The 18,457-nt window shown below is 41.7% G+C and overlaps 1 protein-coding gene across 3 annotated transcripts; it reads right to left on the bottom strand.

The window, feature by feature from the left end:
- Positions 1-248: 248 nt before the first annotated feature.
- tomm34 (translocase of outer mitochondrial membrane 34) lies at positions 249-17,433 on the bottom strand. Of its 3 annotated transcripts, none has more exons than XM_080728554.1 (9): positions 17,230-17,433; positions 15,081-15,155; positions 13,859-14,014; positions 12,533-12,629; positions 9,488-9,640; positions 6,583-6,761; positions 4,915-5,062; positions 3,533-3,659; positions 249-1,532 (listed from the first exon to the last, which is right to left on the bottom strand). In XM_080728554.1, the coding sequence occupies exons 3-9, from the start codon at positions 13,992-13,994 to the stop codon at positions 1,434-1,436; spliced, it is 939 nt and encodes a 312-aa protein (XP_080584680.1). In that variant the 5' UTR covers positions 13,995-14,014; positions 15,081-15,155; positions 17,230-17,433; the 3' UTR covers positions 249-1,433. The 3 variants fall into 3 exon arrangements, with proteins under 3 accessions (XP_080584680.1, XP_080584679.1, XP_080584681.1); XM_080728553.1 differs by having other exon boundaries at positions 15,081-15,162; positions 17,236-17,433; XM_080728555.1 differs by lacking the exon at positions 15,081-15,155 and having other exon boundaries at positions 17,236-17,247.
- Positions 17,434-18,457: the final 1,024 nt, after the last annotated feature.

The raw sequence follows: 18,457 nt of genomic DNA, 5'->3' as shown, positions 1-18,457 counted from the left end.
TAGTCACGCCATGGAGACTAGAGTTCAATAATATTTTTTGGTTTTTGTCACATTCCTAAGACAAAAATTTTATTCAAGTAAATTTACTCCCATTGATTCCGGATGGTGACCCGTTTCTAAACGGGTCACCATCGGGAACGAATGGGGGTAAATGTATTGTTATCACATTTTTGTCTTAGGAATGCGACAAAAAACAAAAAATATTATTGAACTCTAGTCTCTATGGCATTACTAATCAATAGAAAAAAGTCATTTTGGGGGTGAACTACTCCTTTAAGGGTCCATTTGGTACACTCTCAAAGAGTTACGGGGGTCCTCGAAAAAAAAGAAAAAGAAGTTGGAGAACCACTGCAGCAGAGAAAAGGAACTGAACCAGGCAGAAGCGACTATTAGTGATGAATAAATAGATGGAAGTGGTTCCTGTGAGAAAAACCCTCAGTCTTGTTTGTAATTGGTTGAACCGTGTCACCGATGATCTGACAGTCTTGTCTCGACTCTCCTATGACATCACCACCTCCCACATACACACACATCTAGGGCATTCACCAAATATTCGAATATTCGAATATCAAAGTCACTATTCGACGTTGTTCACCGAAGTCGAATTTTTGCTTATTTTTATTTTCTCTTTAAGAAATATATAGTTTATAAAGCTTGGCTAGATAGGAAGTCATAAGAATGAGTTGTCAGTGCCCCTGGTGGATGAATTTGTTAATGCTCTATACCATGGGTTCTCAAACCTTTGTAGGCCATGACCCCCAAAATAAACAACTGGGGACCCCCACCCTGACAAGCACTTGGAATTGTAGGTATTACATTTAATGTGACTCGGTTCCGCAGATAAATACTTGCTCACAACGCCTCGCAAATGTAGATCGGCTAATTTCACAATGTTCGCCTCTTGCTTACTTAATATTTGACAGTTTGGCCAGTCCTGTAGAATATTCGACTATTCGAATACTTTAAGGTCGAATATTTGACTATTCGAATACTTTGAGGTCGAATAATTCGAATACTAAAAATCACTATTCGTGAATGCCCTAACACACACACACACACACACACGCTTCCTGACAGCGATTATTGTTTTAGTACACAATGCCTTGACGGCCGCAGCTTGTGATTGGCTGAACCAGAGGTAGGGAGTGCTCCGCTGTGTTCACTTGGACCGCGCGGAGGTGTCGAAAGTCGGGAGAAGATTTACTATTCTGGCCCCCTTGTTTACAACTTCTAACGGCGCCGAGTCGGCTCAAGTGGACTTCGCAACGCTCGGCGCGGCGACTCGCTCGCTTTAGCTCGCTCGGTGGCGTCTCACATGGCCCAAGTCCGCTTGAGACGGCGCGCCACCGTCATCTCCACTGAAAACAAGCGCTCCCTTACAAGGCATCGTGTAGGAAAACAATAGCAGCTTCCTGGCAGGCAGTGTGATCCTGTCACTTCTTCTGTACTTCCTGCAGCAGGTTGAGGGCGGCTGTGTTCTTCGGCTCCACCTTCAGGAGGCGCCTGAGGTCCTCCTCGCAGGCCTGGTGGTGCTGAGAACACATTTAACCCATTTAGGCCTAGAATTATTGAATGCTTTAACCAGTGGAAAAATAGCAGATATACAAGCTCACAGCGCGGCACCGAGATCAGATCTGGGAGCTTGTAGATCTGCTATTTTTGAAAAAGTCGTGAAAATGTGTGCAAATCTTTGAATATATGTATTTTTTAAAGCGAACATTTGTAACTAAAATTTTGCTTCTGGGTGGTCCCTGGAACTAGATATTTTGAGATGGGGTCCGTGGCCAAATAAATATCATTTTTGGGTTCGAGAACCACTGACATAGTAGTCTCTCAAGAACAGACTAACTGAGCTCCAGTTAACTGAAAAGGACCTTTTCTTTGACGATGGCTAAGCCAGATTGCTAACATAGGTTTTTCTAAAAATCTTAGGATTCAAAAGACACAGAATTCTAATCTTCACGATTTTTCAAAAATAGATCTACAAGCTCGCAGTAGATCTGCTATTTTTCAATAGTTAAAGCATAAAATAATTATACACCATAATGTGTATCCGTTCTAAAAGGGTACCACGTTAAACCTCGGAGAGACCACATGAGGACGTTAAAACCTGAAAACACCATTTAGTGCCTGTGTACAGTGTAGTGTCTAAATGAGGCGGCAGTGGCTCAGGGGTAGAGACACCGTCATTAGAACACGGAGGGTTCCCAGTTCAATCCCAGGCTCCTCCTCTAGAGTTAGTGTCGAAGAGTCCTTGAGCAAGACTCTGAACGGGGGTCGCTCTCCATTCCGACATGTCGCCACTCCGACATTGACATCTTATTGTCGGAGTGGCAACACTTCCATAGAGGTTAGGTTTAGGGTTAGTGTCAGAAAGGAGAAATGTCGGAAAGGAGACATGTCGGAATGGAGACATGTAACCACTCTGAACCCCTATTAGCTCTAGGTGAGCCTAGTAAACGACAGACTTCCGTAATCCAGAAACAAATGAAATGGTTTCCGGAAGAGCGTGGGTACGAGGCTAGAAGAGCGTGGGTACGAGGCTAGAAGAGCGTGGGTACGAGGCTAGAAGAGCGTGGGTACGAGGCTAGAAGAGCGTGGGTACGAGGCTAGAAGAGCGTGGGTACGAGGCTAGAAGAGCGTGGGTACGAGGCTAGTTTCCTCCGCCATCGGTGTATGAATGTGTGTGTGAATGAAATGCACAATCTCTGTCAAGTGCCTTGGATAAAGCCGCTATATAAATGCAACATTTACCATTTAGTAAATTAAGACCACAAGTAAGCCAGCAACCTATCATCAGTCTAAACATATGAAGATAACAATCTGTACATTGAAACTATACAATTTGTAATGAATAGCACGTGACATTATTTTTACCAATCTCTATTGTCGAGTATGTTGATACAATGTAACCAACACACTTGCAATGGTTGCAGTTGTTCAAAAGTATAATCCTGTGGTCAAGTAGGACACCTAGTGGTTGATTGTGGAATAGAAAAAACTAGCCTAATATATCCAAACAGGCTTTCTGTTATGGCTCAACATTTTACCACTTGGTGGACCACTGGAGTGACTGGACACTATGAAGAGCAAGCTAAGCGAGCAGCTGTCCAACAAAGAAAGGGAGAACATACTTTATGTGAACACAAAGTTGTTCAGATGCCTGGTCATAAGTTCTGTGTCCGGGACGTGAAGAGAATGTTAGAGAGGCAGGGGCTGAAATGTCTAAAAGGGCCTTTTGGTGAAAACATAGTAAATATCAGACTTCCAAGCTCACAACTTGGAGGTCGGCTATTTTCAATGCTTGATTTCAACACATTTCTTGATTTCAACGTAAGACGCTGCATTCAAGTTCAGGAGAGTTTGGACAAGGCAAAAATGAATGCTGCCTTCAGGTATGGCATGGAAAGAGGGCATTTGCATTTCTTTCACCATAATAAAAAGTGCATTCATTGTCTGGAGACACTTTTTACAGATGAATAAAAGGGTAGGGCTCAAGCCCCCTTTGATGTCTATGTGTGTACGTGCTCACCTTCAGCTGCCTGTGAGCCTGAGCTCTCCTGTACAGAGCTTTGATGTTACAGCTGTCAATCAACAGAGCCTGGTCACAGTCACTCAACGCCTCCTTGTGCTTTTTCAATGACAGGTAGCACAGTGCCCTGCGTGCACACACACGAACACACACACACACACACACACACACACACACACACACACACACACACACACACACACACACACACACACACACACACACACACACACACACACACACACACACACACACACACACACACACACACACACACACACACACACACACACACACACACACACGTGTTAACACATCATGTATACTTTACTAAAAAAGCAAATGTATATATTAGAAATGAGTTAGTTAATATTAGAAAAACTAAATGATTCATCCACTGGTTGAAAAAAATCAAAAAAAAAAAAAAAGCTTTTTGGGGAGAAATTAATATCAAATAACTAGACTCGGCTTAGTGTGTGTGTATGGTAGTCGCTTGCAGCCAGACGATCAGAGACAATCTAAATCTAGGGGCTAAAACTCACACACACACACACTCTGACACAATTCAGATATAAAAAAAATATATATAACAGCATTGCAAGACTTTGGGGCATTATTTCATATTGTGTCGGTAGCAGGATTGGGTTTCAAAGTAGTAAGCGTAGGTTTGTCACTGCTGGTTTTCTCCAAGGTTCAAGAATATTAGGGATAGGACGATATGAAAATGTCATATCACGATTATTGTGACCAAAGAAATCACGATATCACGATAATCAAAATATCCCCAACATCCATTATCCTGGGGCAGAACATTTGCCAGTGCGACGCGTTGTGAGCTTGTAGACCGGCTATTTTTATAAATTAAATCTCCATGATGCTATTATCGTGAGTGTTTTTTATCAGGATAAACGATAATATCGCTTATTGTCCCTAGGGCTGTCACGATATGAAATTTTACATGACGATTAATTGTCACTCAAATAATTGGCGATTAACGATTTAATTGTGTATTTGTCGTTGATAATTACATTTCTGTTTGGCTTTTAGGCTTTGAAGTTGTACATGGTAGATATGACACATAACCTAAATATACAAATACATTACTGACATATTTGACAACTTACTACTTAAAAAATAACATTGATAGTGGAAATATTTCCACTATTTCTGACATTTTTCAACATTCACGATTATGACGATTATGACAAAATAATTGCGATAATGTCAAATAATCACGATTAGACGATTATTTAATAATTGTGACAGCCCTAATTGTCCCATCCCTGAAGCATATACTGTACATTGAAATCTCAGATGGGGTGTGTGTGTGTGTGTGTGTGTGTGTGTGTGTGTGTGTGTGTGTGTGTGTGTGTGCGCTTTACCTGTTGGTGTACGTGGTAACCTCTGCAGGGTTGTGTTTCAGACTCTGTGTGTATTTGTCGACGGCTTTCTGATGTTCTCCTTTCTTCACCAGAGCGTTGCCCTCCTCCTTCAGCGCTTGACCTTCCTTCAGGTCTTGCTCGCTGGGGGCTGACATTGACAGGATGACAGGAACACAGGACAACGTTGGAGGAAGAATGGGGACAAGACACTCACTCACTTCCACCCAGGCCAAAAGGAGAACAGCGTAGACCAGCGGTTACCAATCCTTGTAGCTCCCAAAAAAGAAATTAGGCAGATCTACAAGCTCACAACGAGAGAGCTTGGCCCAGTGGCGACCGTTGTGAAAATCTGAAAAAGATCGACCCTGGTCCGAAGATAAATACCAAACGGGAGGCAGTGCGCAAACGTGATTGACATCAACGTGAGGTAGATCTTTTTATTTATATGCTCAGAAATTCGCTCCGATATGCGACCGGAAAAACGCAGCAGTGTGCAAAGACCTTTGGAGTGTACTCTGTCAGAGTTAAATAAACAACACGGATTTTATGGCTCACGGGGAATGATCATATTGTATCAAAATGGGTGTGCGAGGACCAGGCCTGGAATCTCGTCGTTTTAGGGGCAAGGCCACTTGGCCTTTGGGGTTGTCCATTTTTTGAGGACACAAAGGCCAAACGCCAGGGCAGGAAGGCCATCAAATAAAACAGTCCATTGAAAGAATTTGTTGAATTTAAAGGTTAGAGATGATAACCTAATCTGCAGAAATAGATAAATGATGGTATTTACAATCTGATCGATGCTCAGCCCTGCACCAAAAGTCACTGGGTTGGTTTAAAGATGGGGACTGGGAAAAGACACTAGTGTTTACATGAAAAGTAATACACCGGTGTCTACTGTCTACAAGAAAGAGAGAGGACAAAGTGGTTCAGTCAGCTGGGGCATTAAGGCCACTGTGGCCTCAGGGCATGACATTTTGTTTCAGGGGCACAAGACTTAGCTGAGGGGCAACGGCGGCCATGGCCTTCATGGCCTCCATGAAATTCCTGCCCAGGCGAGGACTAATTAGGGGTGAGCGATATGGAAAAATACAATATCACAATATTTTCCCAAGCTGTATCACGATACACGATTTTATCACGATTCTTTTTCACATTGGTTTTTATGGTTATTTACTTGACAAAAACGTTACTTGACAAAAATTTGACTCTCTGGGTTCCTTTGGGGAGGTCTAATTTGAACTTTACAAGTATGTAACTCTGACAGTATACAAATGAAACCAAATGGACCCTTACGGGTCCATTTGGTTTCATTTGTATACTGTCAGAGTTAAGTGGAGACCTTAACATTTTAAAGTTTGAGAACTACTGATTTAGACCAAAATGCAGGTTTAAATTGAATTCTGCAACGAATCTCTGTATTAACGATTAAACAGAATTTCTTACAAGGCTCCCTCAATTGTATCACAATATATATGATATCTCTGAAAAGGCATATCGTGGAGACATTGTATCGTCTCAACGATAATTATCACCATATCGCCCACCCCTAGGACTAATGCATATCAAACTGGGGGGGGGGGGGTCCTTGAAATGAAAAAAAGGCTTGGCGTGGCCACTGAAAACAATGGGGATGTGCTTTGCTAGTCATTCACATGTCTCTTCAGCTACCTGGTGCTGAGGTGTGCGTTTCCCTGGTGCCTCCGTTCTGTGCGTTAGCAGTGTTAGCGTCACGAGAACCGTAGCAAGCGTTCAGCATCGCTTGTTTCATCGTCAGCGTGACGGTGGGGATGGCAGGGAGCTTCTCCCTCCATGATAGTCCGTCCATCTCCAACAGAACCTTGGTCATCCTGCGGACGCAGACACAAAACAGGCCTGTTAAGCACATTCAGAACGGGTACACATTTTGTGTATCATTATTGTATGCTTTAACTATTGAAAAACAGCAGATATACAAGCTCACAGCGCGTGCCGCGCTGCGAGCTTGTAGATCTGCTATTTTTGAAAAATCATGAAAATTTGATTTTTGACCTGATTCTATAAGTGTCTTTTGAATCCTTCTAAGGTTTTTTTTTAAAAACCTATGTTTCTATGTCAGCAATCTGGCCAGCCATCGTCAAAGAAAAGGTCCTTTTCACTTAACTGGAACTCAGTTAGTCTGTTCTTGAGAGACCACTGTGTCAGTGGTTCTCAAACTTTTTCATGTGAAGGACCCCCAAACTTATATTTATTTGGCCACGGACCCCCATCTCAAAATATTTAGTTCCAGGGACCCCCCCAGAAGCAAAATTTGAGTTACAAACGTTCGCTTTGAAAATATACATATATTTAAAGATTTGCACACATTGGGTGCGTTCGGAAATGCGCACTCAACGCACTGGTGTTGTCGTTTGTTTATTCGGTGCACTTGGTGCGTTGTCGTTCGGAAATCCAGTGCGCGGCGCACTGGTGTGTTGAGTGCACGCACTGACCGACCCTACTCAGACGATGGGATTCGGCGGTGTGGTGCGGTGGTGCGGTGTTTTGATTGGTTGGTTTTCATAGCCATGTCTCGAGCGCTTCTCAGCAGTGAACAATGGAGGAAATGACGGCAAAATGCAGCATTTGCAGCTTTGTTGGTCGTTTTGGCTTGATAGTTTCACACACATCAACAACATGTAAATTAACAGTAGGTATGCCAAGGTTAGGAATTACATCTCCTTTCAATATCAACGTTACGTTAGCAACTGCTGCTTTTCAGAAAGTTTACCTTCAGAGTTCAGAGTTACCTTCAGAGTTCAGAGTGAAAAAGCGCACAGCTGCCTCTTAACTGGTCGTTCGTAAATAAGCCACACTGAACGCACTCTCCAACGTCACGCCCACTGCACTCACTACACTGAGCACACACCCGGTGCGGGTTTCCGAACGCACCCATTTTCACAACTTTTTCAAAAATAGCAGATCTACAAGCTCGCAGCGCGGCACTCGGTGCCGCGCTGTGAGCTTGTATGTCTGCTATTTTTCACTGGTTAAAGCATTCAATAATTCTAGGCCTAAATGGGTTAAAGCCTGCTGTCCTTAGTGTTGACATAGTGGTAGTTGGTCTACCAACCTGGCTCTTCTACAGGGACATCATTAGATAGGTCCTGTGGTCTGGTGAGGACACCTACTGTTTGACTGTGGTATTGCATGAAGGTCAAAAGGCAATTCATTCGGCCATTGTGTGTTGCGGCCATTGTGTGTTGCGACGTCGCCTGAACCAATCAAACCAATAAATAATGGCTGCGAGACCTCACTCAAATAGAGAGAATGCGAGCAAATATAGGAGGGGTGGATGAAGTCGCTGAATGGCGCATTGTCGCTTGCGGTATATCAGGACGGTTGAAGCAAATAACAATATTTTAATGAGATTTCATCGCTCGCGTCGCTCACGTCGCTGGCAGTGCGGAGGGGCTGTATTACAATTCAGAGTATTTTTCAGAGTAAGTTGGCACTGAGAAAAGCCTTATACAGGGTTCCCACACATTTTAAACAATGAATTTTCAAAACTTTTTCATACATTTTCTAAAGTATTTTACTCGATTTCCAAGCCTATAGCGATCATATGGTTTAACAATAAAACTCTTTAAACCAGTGTGTTATCAACACACCAAGACAGACTGGAGCAAAGGTGTCACGTAGAAATCTACACTTCTCCTCGCCTCTTTTTCCCCACGTAAATCAACTCCCTAGTCCCTACATGATCATACAACAGCTTCACACAAAACCATCAAAAGTAGCAGATCCACAAGCTGTAAAGGCGACGCGAAGCGACGCGTTTACAGCTTGTGGATCTGCTACTTTCGCAATTTTTGCTATTTTCCAAAACATTTGATAAATTCAAAAACTTTTCCAGGCCTGGAAAACAGTTTTTCTAATTTCAAAATAGGAATAGGAAAATAGGAATTTCATGACCGTGGGAACCCTGCTTATAATACAAGCTCCTTAGCAACCACATTCTCCTGTTTAGAGCACTACTACAAAAATAAAAGTTACTACTTCCACTACTAGCATAACTACTACTATCATTCCTACTACAAGCACTAATGCTACTACTATCAGTTCTACTACTATGACCACTGCCATTACTAGAGCTCTACTGCCATTACTATTGAAAAGAGAGTACTGTACTTAAACAAGTACAGAACTAATACTCCGAGCGCCAATACTGCTTAGTTGTAATACTACATGCTATGACTAGTTTTATCAGGTGTATTGCTAATATTACTACCTTCTATGCTTCTATCTCTCTCCAGCTCAAAGTGGTCTAATTTCTCCTCTTCTGAACCACTTTCAACCCGGTGTGCCTACCAGGAAAGAGAGCGCAACGTCACACTGTGTTGCTGCAATGGTGGAAGACCTCACAAGATGGCACACGACCTGTCCATTGAACTCAGTGATCAGGGGCTCCATCTTGTGATGTTGTCGTCTTCTATATATTGGTAAAACATAGGTTCCAGATCTATATTTAGACCAATAGATCTCCTATTTTTGCTCTTCGTTGTGCAATGAAATAAATAGGGCTTAAGAGGTTACAGTATACGGTAGGGGTTCCCACCTGCTGGTGCCAGCGTGTGCGGACGGTATGTTGTTGTCCACCTGCAGGGCGGTTTTATAGTCCACGTAGGCCAGGCGGTAGCGCTCTAGAGCCTCGTAGGCTGCTGCTCGGCGCAGGAGAGGCTTTACGCTGAACGGAAGCAAGTCCAGAGACCTGAGAGAGAGAGAGAGAGAGAGAGAGAGAGAGAGAGAGAGAGAGAGAGAGAGAGAGAGATATATTCTATTTAGCCCACTAACAGATGGAAGGATAAAGAGACAGTCAGGCAGATGGACAGACACTAGGATAAAGGATAATATTACAGAATAGTGGTAGCACTATGGTTGGTTATTATAATGATTTTTTCTTTTCTTTTTTCTTTTTATATCCAATTTAGCCGTTATGCCAATTGATTCCTCAGTCCACACACATATTTCAGTGTTTGTCCTACTCCTCCCAACACTCCCTACCGACAGGTGACACCACAGCCCACACAGGTTAGGAGTATACGAGTATATGCAGTAGACCAATATCACTCTCCCCGCCTAGCTTTCCACCTCTGAACACAGGCCGCCGTGATTCGAACCCCCAGATTCTGCGGTGGTGGGCAGGCACTTTACCACTGCACCACCCGAGCGCCCAATTGTTATTATTCATCTTTATTTGTGTATTCTTCTGTGTAAGGGCCGGGGCGGAGACAAAATGTATTTCTGTTCAGCTCTGTCCAAACAATACTACGCAACAATATGGCGTCATTCAGAGGTTCGGGGGGGGCGGGTACGTTCATTAATTCGGCTGTTCCTTACATGTTAGGAGTGTGAAGAATAAAGATCACAATATTTCACATTAAACAATTAATTTGGTGATGCCTCATTCACATAGGTTGATGGTTTTGTTCTTGGTGAAAATATCTAAACCTAATTTTGAAATATTATTACTTTGCTTTATCGCCACATAATATTTGTGTTTTTTGTGATGTACTATCATTCTACACTGTGATGTACTATTCATGACACAAGCAGCAGTTTAAATGAATGCCAATGAATCACACAAAATAAATGCTCCTGTTGTGTAATGACTTAAAACATCCTCATCTAAGCATCTAATAAAAATCACACCCAATGTGAAGTGAGCGGTGTTCGTGCTTGCATAACGTCTTCAATTGGTAATTGGTGATGCAATACAGGCTACACACACACATTGCTATGGCAAAATGCTGAGGAAAAAGACTAGGATATAGGTCTAGGATGTAATTGGTGATGTAATATGGCTACACACACACACACACACACACACACACACACACACATATTGCTATGGCAAAACGCTGAGGAAAACACATTGCTATGGCAAAACGCTGAGGAAAAGTGTCTACAGATAGGTCTAGGATGTACCGGTAATTGGTGATGTAATATGGCTACACACACACACACACACACATATTGCTATGGCAAAACGCTGAGGAAAACACATTGCTATCAGAGATTGCGTTAGACCGGAAATTGCCGGATTTGACCGATTTATAATGACAAAGACCGGAAAATATAAACCTCATCGGACATAAGGACCGATTGAAAATGACACGGCAGCTCACCGCAAATCTCTCTCTCTCTCTCTCTCTCTCTCTCTCTCTCTCTCTTTCTCAATGTCTCTCTCTCTCTCTCTCTCCCTCATCACTCTCTCTCACATGCACGTCTGGTTGCACAAACACACACGGGTTAAGTACACTTTTTCCTGTTAATAATAACCTGTGTGAAATAAGCTGCATTGGGAGGTAAACGGGAGACACTTTATTGTGAAGGTAAGACAGGAAATGATAGTTGTTGCTGGGTAGGCCTAGTTGTCGGTTTGTTATGTTGTCGCTATGCTCTCTATGAGCTGCCTTGGTTTTGGAATATGAGCGCGCAGTTTAAGTTATAGTACATGAATGGACAGTCAAAAATAAGTTGTATTATCAGAACTGTTTAGCCTAAACATTAATTTGCGAACGGGGCGCTGGGGGAGAGAGAAGACAGCAGTCCATTTCAGCGTCATTTTGCAATGCGCACTGTGAACCCATGGGAATTATTGAAGGCACGCAGGACAACTACAACCCATATAAAACAAACTTTATACACTCGATTGAAGTTCTTTATGAGGAGATGTTATGGAAACTGTACAAGATCACCACCAAAGCCTTTTCAACCTTCCCAAAGTTGCATAACAGAGATGCAGGATGATCGTGACCACTCGACCATACTAGTGAGTAGTCTATAATTGATTCCTTTCTGGCCAGATTAATCTATCAACCTATGAAACATTGCGCAGACCCCACTTTCAGACTATTTCTCATTATTCTGTACATTATTATGTGTTGGCCTGAAATATGATGCAGAACAGAAACAACTTGTTATGAAACCATGCAGTATCTGTGCAAACACACAGCCTGCGTGAGTAGTCCAATATAATTAATTTCCTTATGCAAGATGATCGATCATCATCAAAACATACAGCTTCGGAAGCTGTATGTTTTTTGTACAGCATACTACTCCTTTACATTCAATTAGTTCAGTCCCAACTATACAGCAGGACTTAAACTGTTGTTATTGGCTATGTTTTTGCACCTGCTTGTCATCCATGCATTCAAATTATTATGTCCGGTATTTTTATCAGATGTCCGATAAATTTTAATCATGCCGGTCACGATGACCGGCTGTTAAAAATCCTAGCGCAACCTCTGATTGCTATGGCAAAACGCTGAGGAAAGGTGGCTCCTTTCCTCAGCATTACCCTGACAGGTAATGTAAAGCAATGGTAAGAGACATAATAACATAAGGGGCGGCATTGGCTCAGGGGTAGAGAAACCGTCATTAGAACGGAGGGTTCCCGAACGGTTCCCCCAGAGTTAGTGTAGAAGTGTCCTTGAGCAAGACTCTGAACCCCTAGTTGCTCCCGGTGAGCAGGTTGGTGCCTGGCATGGTTTCCTCTGCCATCTGCAATCTATGTAAAGCGCCTTGGATAAAGGCGCTATACATACGGTATGCACCATTTACATGATAATCAAGTTATAATAAATAGAAATAGTCTCACGTGTTGCAGTCTTCGATGCATTGTACACAGTTGCCATCCTTCAGGTAGCTGGCTGCTCTGTTAGAATAGAGAACGCTCAAGTCATCTGGACACTTACCTGGAAAAAACAAATAAACCTAGAGTTATGCATTCAGATCAGACGGTTAAGAGACAAGGACAGTAAGAAAAGGACGATACGCAGACCGACAAGATAGATAGCTATCATATAATTCACAAAGGAGAGAGACAAATGGATAGCAGGGGCATGTTAACCATTCTCAACCATGCGTTCCTATTTTGAGAAGGTCATTATTGGCAGAAATGGTCAGAAATCGTAAGAATTTTTTTAAAAGCTACAATGTATCATGACGCCCGTCAATCTGCTATTTGTTATTTGTGGTATGACCAAGCATTAAGACAACTCAGAGAGATGTCATCATCATTCACCATAACAACTGAAACTGAAATGTGAACTACTGTACAAAACAAAAATAAGATTAGGGAAAATTGCTTCCGTTGTAGTTTTTTAATAATATGAAAGGAATAATGGAATCAAGAAGACATCGAGAGCTGTATTCATGTTCAGTGTTTTGTTCTTTCCAGTTCATGAAAAATGCTGTAAACAAAAGCTGAACTACAGTACATACAACACGGCTTGTCTAAGAAACATTTTAAGAAATGCTTAGATTACAAAAAAAAATAAATGCTTAAACAAAATGAAAGCTCAACTATTTGTAGAATATAACTAATAAGACGCCTCAGGGCGACAAGCGACCTTGCCCGTCGCGCCACAGTGATGTGGACATCAGGGATGTGGGCATCAGGGATCTCCATATATGGGCATAAAAGGGATTTGTTCCCCCTGGCCTCACAGGAATCTCTCTAACAGAGCATCATTAATATTGATGACATCAGGGTGAACTCCATATATGGGCATAAAATGGATTCTGTTAGTGTGACATCACAGTGAAGCCAGAGCGTGACATCAGAGCTGCAAACCCATTCTGGTAGAGTGGTTCCCCTGACATCTCAGTGACATCAGAGCATGATGTCAGAGAGGCAAACCCATAGACACGTGTACACGGATGCAGACAAGCTATGACGTTTCTCATGGTAAACTGCGACCTTTGGTCGCAATAATTAAAACCAATATCTAGAAAATTATTAAAACTGTAAATGCACCTTGAAAACGTACTATTAACTACTGAAAGAACAGAACTGAAAAATGAAATCAGTCAAACAGTCAGTAACAAGACAACATTCAGACAAAGAGAAAGAAAAACAATGCAGTCAGATAAAGAAACAGACTTTTAGAAATAACGTGCACAAACAAACAGAGACGTTTACCTTTAGCAGTCTTCTCCAGTTCTTTGATAGCCTGGCTGTATAGCTCAGTGGCTTCTCCATACTGGCCTGCCTTAAAACTGTCATTGCCAGACTGTTTCAGCTCCTTCCACACCTGATTCTTGCGCTTCATTGGCATATCTCTCTGATACAATTTCTCTGGAAACAAACAAACAACATCAGACACAACACAAGCGTGCATTCTTCATTGCAGCTATGCATCCATGCAGCCAAGCCCAGGTTGGAAAGAGAAAAAAAAAGAAAGGAAAAAGAAAAGAAAACAAGAGCAAATAATTTGTTTATGGCACACCCAGAGCCTTTTTTATACACAAAGAAAATGAGAAAATGTAATCATCACTTTAAGTTAACCACTTAAAGGGCCAGTTCACCTCTGGGGCAACCAGATCTTATTTCATTGTTGTTTGGGACACGATCAACACAATCGTGAGTTATTTTTTGTGTTCAATCTGTGTTTTGAGGTATTTTAGTATTTCAGCATGAATGATGATGCATTTTGCATCATATGATGCAGCATGATGACTCATATGATGCAACATGCATCATCATTCATGCTGAAAATAAATATCTAAAAACACAGATTGAACACAAAAAAGAACTCAAGATTGTGTTGATCGTGTCCTAAACAACAATAAAATAAGTTGTCCCAGAGGTGAACTGGCCCTTTAAACCCTATATCCATAGTTAACTGGGGTCCCCCATGGGTCTGTATTAGGAGCATTTTTCCCCTCTTTGTCATTAAATCCATTTTCTCTGGTTACGTGATCAATATTTAACGTAGCTTTTCACTCGTAAGAGCAGTTCATTGATTGAAGAATGTATTAGAAGTTTGCAATAGGAAAAGGTACAGTTTCATTACAGCACAAAAGGTGAAGGTGACTTTTCAGACCAATTGATTTGCACTCCTTTAAGGCATGCGCAAGGGCGTTACACATGTTGGCGGTATAGCTGGAGAACAAATTAGAGTCTTTTATAGTGTTAAACCTAGGTTGAACATGATTAGTGGAGCTGCCTCATTAACAGTAATGATAAAGCTGCAATCTCTACGTTTTATGTCCTTGTCTTAAGCCAGAGTTTTTTGATTGATTGATTGATTGAATGCTTTATTAGTTAGAAATGTGCACGAGGTACAGTCAGATATTAAGATTGTTAGCAGTCTTGCAGAGCATGCCATTGCCACACCAACACGTCACTGCTTATACTGTACCTGACTGAGTGAGAGACAAATAAACTCTTGTTGATCAGATTGTTGATTCCGTAAGGAGAAGACTACACTGAGGACCTTTAGACTGCACACAAAGACCATTTTAGATGGATGAGCCCGTTTAAAAACAGAGAAAAACAGAGAGACAGATTTTGTTCAGTTAATGTATGACCACATTAAGTCTGTAAACGATTTGTATTTTTAATAGGACAATGTTATTATTGCAACACATACCACTCTTTAGAAACAACTCAACTCAACTTCAACTTAAATGTTAATGTCAGATCACAAGTTCACTTCCCGGGTGTTAAAAAAAAAGCAAAACAAAAATAAAAGTGGGTGAAATCCAGGATTCTTTCTGTGACCAACAAAGCATTTTGGACATTCTCCTGGACATGTTTTGGCAGGCAAGTTCTCTCTGTTGCCATCGGGGCATTATGTTTTACGCACTTGCAAAACTAACCTCCATTCTAAACATTGGTGGCCTTCAAAGCCACCAAAGGTAAGGCACCTCCATACCTTCAAAGCCTGATTGAACCCTAGTACAAACCCACCCGTGCACTCGGATCAGCTAACACAGGGATGCTGACAGAACCTTTGCTAAAAACCCCAGGACAACGACCCACCCTCCTGGCCCCCAAACTGTGGAATAAACTCCCCAGTTGCACTTAGAACTGCAGACTCACTCCCTTAGAACTGCAGACTCACTCCCTTAAAACTGCAGACTTACTCCCTAGCTTCCGCCGTGGTCTGAAGACTCACCTCTTCAGACTCCACCTTAGCCCATAGCACTTACGTAGCACTTGCCTACCCTCAATGACCATATGTAATTTAGATAGCTTTATGGAGTTTTTACTGAATAAGTCACTGGGTCTACCTGTTTTCTTAGATTAGCTTACTATTTCTTCCCATTTAACGTATTGATGTTAATGTACTGATGCATTTATTACCTTGCTTATTGTAAGTCGCTCTGGAATAAGAGCGTCTGCTAAATGCTTAAATTGTAAATTGTTAACAACAGAACACCACAAATCAATGTTGTTTAAAGGATATCTGTCTGGCTAATATGCCTAGATTCCTTAATACATTATAATTGCCCTACAAATTAGAAATAGTTCATCTTTATTCAAGTCTCCATGGCGTGAGTAGGCCTAATCAGTAGAAGTCATTTGGGGGGTGAACTACTCCTTTTAAAAGATTAATTGATGCTGTAGTCTTCTTCAGCAGATCGGTTATAACTGCATATGCCTGTCTGAACAGTGAACACAATGCACTACTACTGTATATGTATAGATTGATGCATCTGTTCCACTGTCCTCTATCTCTACTAGACATTCATGGTCCATGGAGCACTGTGTCAAGTATGTAACCTACTGTATGTCTGTATATTGTACAGTTGTAACATTTCAGTCTGTGCTACAGTCACCATCCATGACACCACAGTTATAGGTCTACCTGTTTTCAGGGTAAAAATGCTTCCATCAGACAGTCCTGGCAGTGAAAAAACAACCATGATGACCAGCATTTCATATGACATATCATATTTATGAACCATATATAATGAACCCATCCAGTTAACTCTAGGCTAGAACCACTGGCTCTGGCTAGTTGGTTTAACCATCTATCTTAAATTAAAGCATTTATTTATTTTATCACTTTCCAACATATTGTTCTCTAATGCAGCTAAATCTACATGCCCAAATCGTGTCGCATCATCACCACGCGTTGTGAGGTTATAGAGTTGCCATGGTCAATGAAATTTCGTAGACATTCGCCAATTTCGCCTGTAATGACTGAGTAATGACATGCACAAAATAGGGACGCCAGGGAGATGTATTTTACTTTATATTTAATTTAAAGTTTGCAGCCTTTGTTGCTGGGCTTGGTTAGCCAAACGAGCTATCCAGCTAGCAAACAAGTTAGCGAGCAGACGACATGCCAGATGTGGTGACCTAAAGAATGTTGTTGCCGTCGAACGATTAAGGGCAAAATGCTTACAAAAACAAATAACGGCGGTAGACCTGATCACCTTTAGTAGGCGAGTTAATAATCTTTGCGAGTCTCTAGCGCCTGACACACGTAGAGCGAGAAGGAGCCGCCGACGGGTAGCATATTCCCACGGGTAACCGGGTTTGGTGCAACATTGTGACACACTCACCGGCTGTGGGGACGTAGATCGCCTCTTCGAGGTTCAAACCAAGACCTTTCGAGATGGCTGCGAAGTTATTCCAGTCTACTGGTGGTGGTCGTCGTCCTGACATCAGTGATGTGTCTTGTATTCATGTGTCATCAAACTGTCTGGAAGCACATGGACATGTATGGACGTTGTGCTCTGTGGTCTGCAGACTTCTAGTTCGGTCTAGTAAGTTCTCCTCCACTCAGATGTATCGGCTGTCAAGTTAAACGGAAAATTCGACTTCCGGTGGTACTTCAACATAAAACTAAAGTTTGAAACCCATTTATGCCTGAAAAATACCCACAAAAAAGTATTCTAAAACCTAATGGTTTTCTGAAAAACGTATGTTTCTAAGATCAGTGGTGCTCAAACCTTTTAATGTAAAGAACCCCTAGAAATTATGTGTTTAGGTTTAACCACCGACCCCCATCTCAAAATATTTTGTTCCAGGAGACCCCCCAGATTGCCCAGAAGCAAAGATTTATACATTTTTGCTTTAAAACATATAGCCTATATTTAAAGAAGCGCTGTGAGCTTGTACAGATCTATCCCCCAAAAAATAGAATATTGTGTAAAAGTAAACTTTCTTGAAACTTTCATATATTTTTTTGAAACTTTCATATATTCTAGATACATTGCACATTCATTGAATTATTCCAAACCTTTTTTGTTAATATTTTGGTCCATATTTCAAAATATTACAATATTACACAAGACCACTCAAAACAAGGATTTATAATAGAAATGTCAACCTTCTGTAGTCAGAGTTGCTTGAAGTCCAGTGTGAAGTTTCCGCAGTCAGTTATGATTTGGGGTGCTCTGCCATCTGCAATGCTTTTTTACACAATATTCTATTTTTTGGGGATAGACCTGTATATCTGCTATTTTCTATTGTTAAAGCATAAAATAATGGATAAAGTGGTGAAATTCTAACAATTAAGATGCATTCCCCGGTCATAATGGGTTGTTAATTCAACCAGCTCCCCCATAAAAGGAAGGACATGAAGCCACTTAGCTGAGAGAGAGATGAAGCATGGGGGACCCCCACTACATAACTGTAAGAGAACCACTGATCTATCTATTGGATGGTTCTCAAAGACGGGACCGTACCTATGTTCCCCAGGTTCTATGTTCCCCACTTTCTTACCACCTAAACCTACCCCTAACCCTAACCCTAACCCTAACCCTAACCATAACCTCACTA

This window comes from Nannobrachium achirus (assembly GCF_963921795.1).
Source record: "Nannobrachium achirus genome assembly, chromosome: 6".
Taxonomy (NCBI): domain Eukaryota; kingdom Metazoa; phylum Chordata; class Actinopteri; order Myctophiformes; family Myctophidae; genus Nannobrachium; species Nannobrachium achirus.
The sequence above is the reverse complement of the archived record's forward strand: the minus strand, read 5'-3'. Positions and strand labels throughout refer to the sequence as shown.

Coding starts and splice junctions, on each gene's coding strand:
- tomm34 (XM_080728554.1), bottom strand. CDS start 13,994: ATGCCAATGAAGCGCAAGAATCAGGTGTGGAAGGAGCTGAAACAGTCT. Junction 12,630..13,858: donor ACTGGAGAAGACTGCTAAAG/GTAAACGTCTCT, acceptor TGTTTTTTCCAG/GTAAGTGTCCAGATGACTTG. Junction 3,660..4,914: donor GTTACCACGTACACCAACAG/GTAAAGCGCACA, acceptor GTGTGCACGCAG/GGCACTGTGCTACCTGTCAT.